The sequence below is a fragment of the Aquarana catesbeiana genome, linkage group LG09 (genome assembly GCF_042186555.1).
Source record: "Aquarana catesbeiana isolate 2022-GZ linkage group LG09, ASM4218655v1, whole genome shotgun sequence".
NCBI classification, from domain to species: domain Eukaryota; kingdom Metazoa; phylum Chordata; class Amphibia; order Anura; family Ranidae; genus Aquarana; species Aquarana catesbeiana.
Window position 1 is genome coordinate 314147205 of NC_133332.1, and position 12022 is coordinate 314159226.

A 12022-nucleotide genomic window follows, 5' to 3' on the forward strand; every position below is an offset into this window, starting at 1 on the left:
CTCGGCTTATATTCAGGTCGGCTTAAAAAAAAACTGGGAAAACTTATTGACCCGAGTATAAGCCTAGGGTGAGAAATGCGCAGCTACTGTAAGTGGAAAAGAGGGTCAACAATGCCCATTTGCAGCCTCACTGTGCCCATTTGCAGCCTCACTGTGCCCATTTGCAGCCTCACTGTGCCCATTTGCAGCCATAGGTCCCCCGAACTTCAATATATATACACACACACACATACGGTATCTCACATCATATAGCGTGAATATACATTTCATAAAATATAAATATTGATACAAAAGTGATCCATAAAGTGCTCAGGTGCAAATAGGTCCATGATACTCTGACCACCCAGGGTCAGTTTTCATCGTCCTTAACCGTTTCAATACCGGTCCTATTCTGGCCCTCCTCTCCTACATGTAAAAATTATCTTTTTTTTTTTTTTGCTAGAAAATTACTCAGAACCCCCAAACATTAAATATATAAATATATTTTTAGCAGACACCCTGGGGAATAAAATGGCGGTCATTGCAACTTTTTATCTTGCACGGTATTTGCGCAAAACAGTTTCGTGATTTAAAAAATAACAAAACAGTAAAGTCAGCCCAATTTTTTTGTATAATGTGAAAGATGACGTTACACCGAGTGAATAGATACCCAACATGTCACGCTTCAAAATTGCGCACGCTCGTGGAATGACGCCAAACTTCTGTACTTAAAAATCTCCATAGGCGACACATTTTTTTACAGGTTACATGTTTAGCGTTACAGAGGAGGTCTAGTGTTAGAATTGTTGCTCGCGCTCTGACTCACGCGGCGATACCTCACATGTGTAGTTTGAACGGCGTTTACCTATGTGGGCGGGACTAATGTATGCGTTCGCTTCTGAAAGCGAGCTACTGGGGACAGGGGCGTTTTACATTTTTTTTTATTATTTTACTTTATTTTTTTTTTTATTTTTACTTTCTTTTACAACATTTTTTTTTTTTTTTTATCACTTTTATTCCTATTACAAGGAATGTAAACACCCCTTGTAATAGGAATCGTTCGTGACAGGTCCTCTTTATGGAGAGATGCGGAGTCAATAAGACCCCCACATCTCCCCTCCAGGTTGGAAAGCATGAGATCGAGAAAAAAAAATTCACCGATCTCATGCCGACAGCCGCGACCGCGGCTTTGTTTATTTCCGGGAAACCGGGCGTGACGTCATAACGCCATAACGTCGCACTCGGGCCTCCGACGGTCATAGATGACTGGTGACCATCTGGTCACCGGAAATCTCTATCGTCGTCATCAGGCGCCGGACAATTCTTGCTCCGGGTCCCCGATGGCACGGGAGAGCCCGGAGAAGCACCGGATAGCGGCGGGAGGGGGGGGGGAGATGATTTTTTCAGAATTTTTCCCATAAAGCACTGCACTGGTCCTATAAAGTACTCGTTTCCCAGGAAGGCAGTGCATCCATTAAGGGCACACGGGCGCCACCCCCTCTGTCACGCCACACCCTCTATATGTAAAATGGATAGATTCCTGCATAGCAGGGATCTATCAATGGCCGCTGTAGCCACCCCCTATTCAGGCATTCGCCCCCTTTTTGGATGCCGAAATGAATATTTGCTTTTCTAATACTGAACCGCCTTTTCGCCAATCAGGAAGCGCAGGCCTAATACCCCTCACCTGACTGGCTGAAGGAACAGGCATCCCTATTGGACGCCTAGCGGAACGGAAGAAAAGACGCACAGGAATCATGGAGGATGCAGGAGCCGTCGCTCTGTCCCGCTGCATGTCCCACAGCTCGCCGCCGCCCGCCACCAGGATGGGGTAAGTGCCGGTCACACAGTGAGCAGGTGGGGGGGGTGTCACAGTGGCTGCATACGATGGGCACAGAGGCTGCATATGATGGGCACAGATGCTGCATGTGATGGGCACAGTGGCTGCATTTTATGGGCACAGTGGCTGCATTTTATGGGCACGGAGGATGCCCTTTATGGGCACAGTGGCTTCATTTTATGAGCACACAATGGCTGCATTTTATGGGCACAGTGGCTGCATTTTATGAGCACACAGTGGCTGCATATAATGGGCACAGTGGCTGCATTTGATGGGCACAGTGGCTCCATTTGATGGGCACAGTGGCTGCATTTTATGAGCACACAGTAGCTGCATATAATGGGCACAATGGCTGCATTTGATGGGCACAGTGGCTGCATTTGATGGGCACAGTGGCTGCATTTGATGGGCACGGTGGCTGTATTTTATGGGGCACAGTAAGGCTGCAATTGATGGGGTTTTTTTCAGTATTTTTCAGAATTTTTCAGTTTGTTCGCGCCCCCCAAGAAATTTTGAGCATCAGCCGCCACTGCAGGAAGGTCAGATTCTGTACGTTGTAGGGCAATTTATGAAGAGGTAAGGTGCTCTGATATAATGGATGGACCTTGAGTTCCCTTTCAAGGTCTTCTTTAATAGGAGATACTTAGTAACCCTCGGCAGCCAACTCCCAAGGCATTTAACATGCGATTTCCCATAATGTACTGCACTGCTCCTCAATGTTTCAGAGGAAAGTCAGGTTTTATACGTCATAGGGCGATTTATGAAGATGTAGGGTGCTCTGATGTACCAGACAGACCTTAGGTTCTCTCCAAAGGTCTTTTTTAAAAAAGAGATACTTAGAAACCCTCAAAGCATTTAACATGATTTTCCCTTAATGCACAGCACTGGCCTTACATGGTACTCAACGTTCCTGAGGAAGGTTGGATTTTGCACATCATTTTGATTTAATGAAGAGATAGAGCGTAGATGTAATCTACAGAACTTGAATTTTCTTCAAAGGTCTTCTTTAAAAAGAAATACTTAGTAACCCTCCACAGCCAACCCCCAATGTGTTTAACATGCGCTTTGCCACAATGCACTACACTGGCCCTATAGGGCACTCCACGTTCCCAAGGAAGGTTGGATTTTGTACATAGTATGGCAATTTATGAAGAGGTAGGGTGCCCTGATGTAATCGAAGGACCTTGGTTCCAATTCCAAGGTTTTCTTTAATAAGAGATACTTAGTAACCCTCAGAAGCCAACCCCCAACTCACTTAACATGTGCTTTCCCATAATGCACGGCACTGGAACTATATGGTACTCAATGTTCCCAAGGAAGGTAGGACTTTGTCTATCGTACAGCAATTTACAAAGAGGTGGGGCGCTCTGATGTAATAAATGCACCTTGGTTCCTCTTCCAAGGTCTTCTTTCATAAGAGATACTTAGTAAACTTCAGCAGCCAACCCTCAACTCACTAACATGTGCTTTTACTATAAAGCACCGCATTGGCCCTATAGGGTACTCCACGTTCCAAAGGAAGGTTGGATTTTGTACATAGTATGGCAATTTACAAAGAGGTAGGGTGCTCTGATATAATCTATGGACACGAACTACGGGCTGAGTTCCTCTTCCAAGGTCTTCTTTATTAAGAGATACTTAGTAACCCTCAGCAGCCAACCCCAATGCATTTACCTGCGCTTTCCCATAATGCACTGAACTAACCCTATAGGGAACTCAATGTTCCCAAGGAAGGACGGCGAAGTGATGTAGAATAACTTTTGGGTTTGTTTGTCTACAGAGGTAGAGCACTCTGATGTAATTGGTGGACCTTTTTTCCTCTTCCAAGGTCTTCTTTAATAAGAGATACTTAGTAACCCTCAGCAGCCAACCCCCAACTCATTTACCATATTATTTCCTATAATGCACAGCACTGGCCCTATAGGGTACTCAATGTTTCCAAGAAAGATAGGACTTTGTCCATCATATGGGAATTTACGAAGAGGTAGGGCACTCTGATGTAATCTACGGACCTTGGGTTCTTTTCCAAGGTCTTCTTTAATAAGAGATACTTAGAATCCCTCAGCAGCCAACCCCGATAAATTTACTTACACTTTCCCATAATGCACTGCACTGACCCTATAGGGAACTCAACGTTTCCCAGGAAGGACAGAAATGTGATGTTGAATAACTTTAGGCACATTTGTCTACATCATATGGGGATTTACAAAGAGGTAGAGTACTCTGATGTAATAGATGGATCTTGGTTCCTCTTACAAGGTCTTCTTTATTAATAAATACTTAGTAACCCTCAGCAACCAACCCCAAACTCTATTTACCATGTGCTTTCCCATCATGCACCACACTGGCTCTATAAGGCACTCAACAATCCCAAGAAAGGTTGGACTTTGTACATCATACGGCAATTTAGGAAGAGGTAGGGCACTCGGATCTAAGCTACAGACCTTGAGTTCTCTTCCAAGGTCTTCTTTAATAAGAGATATTTAGTAACTCTCAGATACCAACCCCCAAATCACTAAACATGCATTTTCACATAATGCACCGCAATGGCCCAACAGGGTACTGAACGTTCCCAAGAAAGATCTGACTTTGTCCATCATACGGCAATTTATGAAGAGGCGCTTTGATCTAAACTACAGACATTGGGTTATCGTCCAAGGTCTTCTTTAATAAGAGATACTTAGTAACTCTCAGCAGCCAACCCCCAACTCATTTACCATGTGCTTTCCCATCATGCACCACACTGACTCTAGGGTACTCAACATTCCCAAGAAAGGTTGGACTTTGTCCTTTGTATGTCAATTTAGGAAGAGGTAGGGCACTCGGATCTAAGCTACGGACCTTGGGTCCTCTTCCAAAGTCTTCTTTAATAAGAGATATTTAGTAACCCTCAGCAACCAACCCCCAACTCATTTATCATGTGCTTTCCCATCATGCACCGCATTGGCTCTACAGGGTACTCAACATTCCCAAGAAAGGTTGGACTTTGTCGTACGGCAATTTAGGAAAAGGTTGGGAGCGCTGATCTAATCTATGGACCTTGGGTTCTCTTCCAAGGTCTTCTTTAACCACTTCTACTTATACACCTTCTTGCCCAGACCAATTTTCATTTTAAATGACAATTGCGTGGTCATGCGACGCTGTACCCAAACAAAATTTTTATAATTTTTTCCCACAAATAGAGCTTTCATATGGCGGTATTTGATCTCCTCTGGGGTTTTTATTTTTTGCGCTACAAATAAAAAATGACCAAAAAAAAAAAAGTTTTTCTTTGTTTCTGTTACAAATCTTTGTAAATAAGTATGTTTTCTCCTTCACTGATGGGCACTGATGAAGCTGCACTGACGGGTACTGATGAGGAGGCAGTACTGATTGGCAATGATGAGGTGGCACTGATGATGAGGCACGTATATGTAGCACTGATAGGTGGTACTGATAAGCAGCACTGATGGGCACTGATAGGTGGCACTGATGGGCACTCATAGGCGGCACTGATGGCCACTTATAAGTGGCAGTGATAAGTGGCACCAATAGATGGCACTGGAGGGTACGTATAGGCGGCACTGGAGGGCACTGGAGGGCACTGATGGATGACACTGATAGATGGCACTGATAGGCAGCACTGGTTAGAGGCGCTGGGCAATGATTGCCATCCCTGGTGGGCTCTAGTCGGCTTACCTGGTGGTCATGAGTGGGCATCCCTGGTGGCCATGGTTGGGCATCCCTGCTGGCCATGGGTGGGCATCCCTGCTGGCCATGAGTGGGCATCCCTTGTGGTCCTGGGTGGGCATCCTCGGGGGGGGGGGGAGGCTGCACTAATAATCAATCAGTGTAGACCCTCCTGTCAGGAGAGCAGCTGATTGGCTCTCCTCTACTGTCAGAGTAAGTGGAGGAGAAGCCAACATACAGCTTTTCCTGTTTACACTGTGATCAGCTGTGATTGGACACAACTGATGATGTAGTAAAGAGGCTCTTTACCTCGATCGGAGATGCGGTGTGTCAGACTGACACACCACTGATCGCCACGCACGATCGCGGCTTATCCTGCTGGACGTCATATGACGCCCAGTCAGGATAACAGAACCACTTTTTGACCTTCATTTTGCTATATGGCGGGCGGGAAGTGGTTAATAAGAAATACTTAGTAACCCTCAACAACCAACGCCCAACTCACTTAACATGCGTTTTCACATAATTGCATGGCACTGGCCCTTTAGGGTACTCAACATTCCCAAGAAAGGTCTGACTTTGTCCATTGTACGGCAATTTACTAAGAGGTAGGGAGCCCTGATCTAATCTACAGACCTTGGGTTATCGTCCAAGGTCTTCTTTAATAAGAGATACTTAATAACTCTCAGCAGCCAACCCCCAACTCATTTACCATGTGCTTTCCCATCATGCACCACACTGACTCTATAGGGTACTCAACATTCCCAAGAAAGGTTGGACTTTGTCCTTTGTATGGCAATTTAGAAAGAGGTAGGGCACTCTGATGTAATCTACGGCCCTTGGGTTCTCTTCCAAGGTCTTCTTTAATAAAAGATACTTAGTAACCCTCGGTCCCTCAGCAACCAACCCCCAAATCACTAAACATGTATTTCCACATAATGCACGGCACTGGCCCTACAGGGTGCTCAAGGTTCCCAAGTAAGGTCTGACTTTTTCCATCATACAGCAATTTATGAAGAGGTAGGGTGCTCGGATCCAATCTATGGACCTTGGGTTCTCCTCCAACCCTCAATGTTTTGCACCTTAATGCTTTCTATGCATTAAAGTGAAAAGCCTTCTTTAGTGCAGCAGAGCCCACCTTTTACTTAACTGAGCCTGGTCTTTCCCACGATGGGAACAAGCACACCAGCTCCAGCCGCTGTCTCGTGTCCTCATTGGATAGATTGATAGCAGCAGGAAGCATTGGCTTCTGCTGTCAATCAAATCCAAAGACGCGGGGGCGGTGTTGAGTCCTGCTGTCTGTGTCAATAGACGCAGCTGCAGGACACGGGAGCACGCCCGCTTAAGTGTCCTGAGGGAGATCGGCTCTCCAACGGAGCACTCGAGAAGTGGAGGAGCCAGGAGCACCACTGAGGGACCACAGAAGAGGAGGATCGGGGTCACTCTGTGCAAAACCAACTGCACAGAGGATGTAAGTATAACATGTTTGTTATTTTTTTTTTTAAACAAAGGTTTAGTTATCCTTTAATAAGAGATACTTAGTAACCCTCAGCAACCAACCCTCAAATCACCAAACATGTGTTTTCACCTAATGCACATCACTGGTCCTATAGGGAACTCAACATTCCTAAGAAAGGTCTGACTTTGTCCATCGTACAGTAATTTACTAAGAGGTAGGGAGCTCTGATGTAATCTAAAGACCTTGGGTTCTCTTCCAGGGTCTTATTTAATAAGAGATACTTAGTAACCCTCAGCAACCAACCCCCAACTCATTTACCATGTGCTTTACCATCATGCACCACACTGGCTCTATAGGGTACTCAACATTCCAAAGAAAGGTTGGACTTTGTCCACGTTCAAAAATTTAGGAAGAGGTTTGGTGCTCGGATCTAATCTATGGACCTCAGGTTCTCTTCCAAGGTCTTGTTTAATAGGAGATACTTAGTAACCCTCAGTAACCAATCCCCAAATCACTAAACATGCGTTTTCACATAATGCACGGCACTGGCCCTACAGGGTACTCAACGTTCTCAAGAAAGGTCTGACTTTGTCCATCATAGGACAATTTACGAAGAGGTAGGGCGCTCTGATGTAATCTACGGACCTTGGGTTCTCCTCAAAGGTCTTCTATAATAACAGATACTTAGTAACCCTCAGCAACCAACCCCCAACTCACTTAACATGCATTTTCACATAAATGCACCGCACTGGCCCTACAGGATACTCAACGTTCCCAAGTAAGGTCTGAATTTGCCCATTGTACGGCAATTTACCAAGAGGCGCTCTTAACTAATCAACAGACCTTGGGTTCTTTTCCAAGGTCTTCTTTAAAAACAGATATTTAGTAACCCTCAGCAACCAACCCCCAAATCACTAAACGTGCATTTCCACATAATGCACAGCACTGGCCCTATAGGGTACTCAACGCTCCCAAGTAAGGTCAGACTTTATCTATCATACGGCAATTTACGAAGAGGTAGGGCGCTCTGATTTAATCGACGGACCTTGGGTTCTCCTCCAAGGTCTTCTTTAATAAGAGATACTTAGTAACCCTCAGCAACCAAACCCCAACTCACTTATCAAGTGTTTTCACATAAATGCACCGCACTGGCCCTACAGGGTACTCAATGTTCCCAAGTAAGATCTGAATGTGTACATCGTACGGCAATTTACGAAGAGGCGCTCTTATCTAATCAACGGGCCTTGGGTTCTCCTCCAAGGTTTTCTTTAATAACAGATATTTAGTAACCCTCAGCAACCAACCCCCAAATCACTAAACATGCATTTCCACATAATGCACAGCACTGGCCCTATAAAGTACTCAACGTTCCCAAGTAAGGTCTGACTTTATCCATCATACGGCAATTTACAAAGAGGTAGCGTGCTCTAATGTAATCTACGGACCTTGGGTTCTCCTCAAAGGTCTTCTATAATAACAGATACTTAGTAACCCTCAGCAACCAACCCCCAACTCACTTAACAAGCATTTTCACATAAATGCACCGCACTTGCCCTACAGGGTACTCAACATTCCCAAGTAAGTTCTGAATTTGTCCATCGCATGGCAATTTACCAAGAGGCGCTCTTAACTAATCAACAGACCTTGGGTTCTTTTCCAAGGTCTTCTTTAATAACAGATATTTAGTAACCCTCAGCAACCAACCCCCAAATCACTAAACGTGCATTTCCACATAATGCACAGCACTGGCCCTATAGGGTACTCAACGTTCCCAAGTAAGGTCAGACTTTATCTATCATACGGCAATTTACGAAGAGGTAGAGCGCTCTGATTTAATCGACGGACCTTGGGTTCTCCTCCAAGGTCTTCTTTAATAAGAGATACTTAGTAAACCTCAGCAACCAAACCCCAACTCACTTTCCAAGCATTTTCACATAAATGCACCGCACTGGCCCTACAGGGTACTCAATGTTCCCAAGTAACATCTGAATGTGTACATCGTACGGCAATTTACGAAGAGGCGCTTTTATCTAATCAACGGACCTTGGGTTCTCCTCCAAGGTTTTCTTTAATAACAGATATTTAGTAACCCTCAGCAACCAACCCTCAAATCACTAAATGTGTGTTTCCACATAATGCACGGCACAGGCCCTATAAAGTACTCAACGTTCCCAAGTAAGGTCTGACTTTATCCATCATACGGCAATTTACGAAGAGGCAGGGCGCTCTAATGTAATCTACGGACCTTGGGTTCTCCTCAAAGGTCTTTTTTAATAACAGATACTTAGTAACCCTCAGCAACCAACCCCCAACTCACTTAACAAGCGTTTTCACATAAATGCACCGCACTGGCCCTACAGGGTACTCAATGTTCCCAAGTAAGGTCTGAATTTGTACATCGTACGGCAATTTACGAAGAGAGGCACTCTTAACTAATCAACAGACCTTGGGTTCTCCTCCAAGGTCTTCTTTAATAATGAGATACTTAATAACCCCCAGCAGCCAATCAGAATGCAGCTCTGTCAGTATTTTTTGGTTGCCATGGGTGACCGGTACCCAGACTGGATGTGATGAGGATGCTTCCCCCCTCCCCCTCGGTTCCCGATCCTCACCCAGGGTGAAGTAGGGCGGCTCGGTGTTGTGCAGGTCATCCCTCACGGACACGCTCCCTGGCGCCTCACTGTGGATGTGCAGAGGAAGACGGGAATCCCCGGGATGGAGGGAGGACACGGCGCCGCTCCAGCTCAGCTCCCGCTCCCTCAGTGCCGGCAGTGTGGACACGGTGACCGTCTTCACCAGACACCCCGCCGGGGCGGACGAGGAGCCGGCCATGGACACTGGAATCAGGAGGCTCAGCAGGCGGAGGAGCCCGACCATGGCGCCGCTCGGACGGACGGACTGAGATCGGAGCGGCCGGTATAAGGACAGCCTGTGTGCCGCCCGCTCCCCCTCTACAGGCATCCCCGGCATCCCCGCGGAGGTGCGGGCTCCGCCCTCCCGCTGTCCTATAGCAGAGCCGGCATCCCTGCGGATGTGCGAGCTCCACCCCGTGCCCCGCCCTCTAGGAGAGCAAGCATCCTCAGAGTCCCCGCGGATGTGCCAACTGTCAGCCACGGATCATCTAATTACACAATACATCCCCAATCACTGAAATCTCACATTTGTCATTTCCATTATAAAACAAAAAAAAAAACACACTAAACTCATATCTAGCTAAATAAATAAAAAATTCAAAGCAACAGTCACTAAAATATCCTACATGTCATGTCAGTGCTTAAAAAATACATTGTTATTCTATATAATATAATATGCAATATAATATATACATATAACATACAATTTAAAAAAATCACTAAAATCTCATCTTTGTCATTATTATTTTTAAAGTAATGCACTGAACTCTTATTTCTGTTTTTTAACTAAAAAAAAAAACAAAAAAAAAAAAAAAAAAAAAAACACACACACAATCACAAAGATCTCCTATTTGTCATTTTAAAAGTTATTTTAATTTTATTTTTTTTATTTTTTTTAAGTCTTTTTTTTTTTGTATATGGAAAAAAACCTAAAATCTCATCTTCTTTGTCATTTTCATTATTAAAAATGAAAGTAAATATCATTTTATATAACAAAACAAAGGACTAAAATCTTATATCTGTCTTTTAAAAAGCCATTTTCATGCTTTTAGGGTAAGTAAAAAAAAAAAAAACAATTGCTAAGATCTCATATTTGTCATTTCATTATTAAAACACTAAACTCTTATATCTGTCGTTAACAATAAATAAATAAAAAAAAAACAATAATCATTAAAACATCCTATGTGTCATTTCAATAGTCATTTTCATTATTTAAAAAAATAATTTTTATTGTGTATAATAATAAAAAAAAAAAGCACTACAAACTTGTATTTCTCATTTTCATTATTTGAAAAAAAAATCAATAATTAAATCTGTGTTTTAAAAAGCCATTTTCACTTTCGTTCACTTTCCCTGAACACAATAAAAATCTCTCCTGCGCTCAGGTGTCTGGTTCCTCAATATGTGGTGTGACCAACTTCATACAGTAGTATGTAGTAGTAGTATCTTGCAGCCCTCCTCAGAATAATGGGTATTCACAGGCTAAAGAAAAAAAGAGAAAAGGAGGGCGCACCGACCTAGTGCATTACCACTGGTAAAGCTTTATTAAAGCATAAAACAGCAAAATATATACTCACAAACGAGCATGGATAACAGGCATTGACAATGTTACAGGTACGCAGTTCTGAACATCGACAAATCAGGACCTGACGTCGAGTGGATATAGCGATGGCTGACGCGTTTCAGGGGAGAACCCCCTTCCTCAGAGCCTAAGCGGGCAATGCTAATGTTCAGAATGTTCAGAACTGTTATCCATGCTCGTTTGTGAGTATATATTTTGCTGTTTTATGCTTTAATAAAACTTTACTAGTCGTAATGCACTAGGTCGGTGCGCCCTCCTTTTCTCTTTGTCCACTTTCCCTGCCCATCTTCATCAATAAACCTTACCTCCCCACTACCATCAATGAGCCTTCCCTCCCCACCCCCACCACCATCAATGAGCCTTCCCCACCCACCCCCATCACCATCAATGAGCCTTCCTTCCACACTTCCGTTTGTGAATCTTTGCTCTCCACCTCCATCAATGAGCCTCCCCCTCCATCAATGAGCCTTCCCTCCCCATTCACCTCCACCAATGAGCCTCCCCCTCCATCAATGAGCCTTCGCTCCCCATTCATCTCCATCAATGAGCCTCCCCTCCCCACCTCCATCAATGAGCCTTCCCCCACCTCCACCAACAAGCCTTCCCTCCCCATCCACCTCCATCAATGAGCCTCCCCTCCCCACTTCCATCAATGAGCCTCCCCCCACCTCCACCAACGAGCCTTCCCACCCTCCCCACCTCCATCAATGAGCCTTCCCTCCCCACCTCTATCAATGAGCCACCCCTCACCTCCATCAATGAGCCTTCCCTCCCCCCTTCATCAATGAGCCTTCCCTCCCCACCTGCATCAATGAGCCTTCCCTCCCCACCTCCATCAATGAGCCTTCCCTCCCCACCTC

General features: G+C 44.7%; 1 protein-coding gene across 2 annotated transcripts in view; it reads right to left on the minus strand.

The window, feature by feature from the left end:
• The window catches only part of ASTN2 (astrotactin 2), a 384099-nt gene extending 374143 nt beyond the window's left edge, over window positions 1–9956 (minus strand). For both annotated transcript variants that reach the window (XM_073600690.1, XM_073600689.1), the window contains exon 1: window positions 9560–9956. In XM_073600690.1, coding sequence (XP_073456791.1) covers window positions 9560–9917 — 358 coding nt within the window. In that variant the 5' untranslated portion in view covers window positions 9918–9956. The remainder of the gene's footprint in view (window positions 1–9559) is intronic.
• Window positions 9957–12022: the final 2066 nt, after the last annotated feature.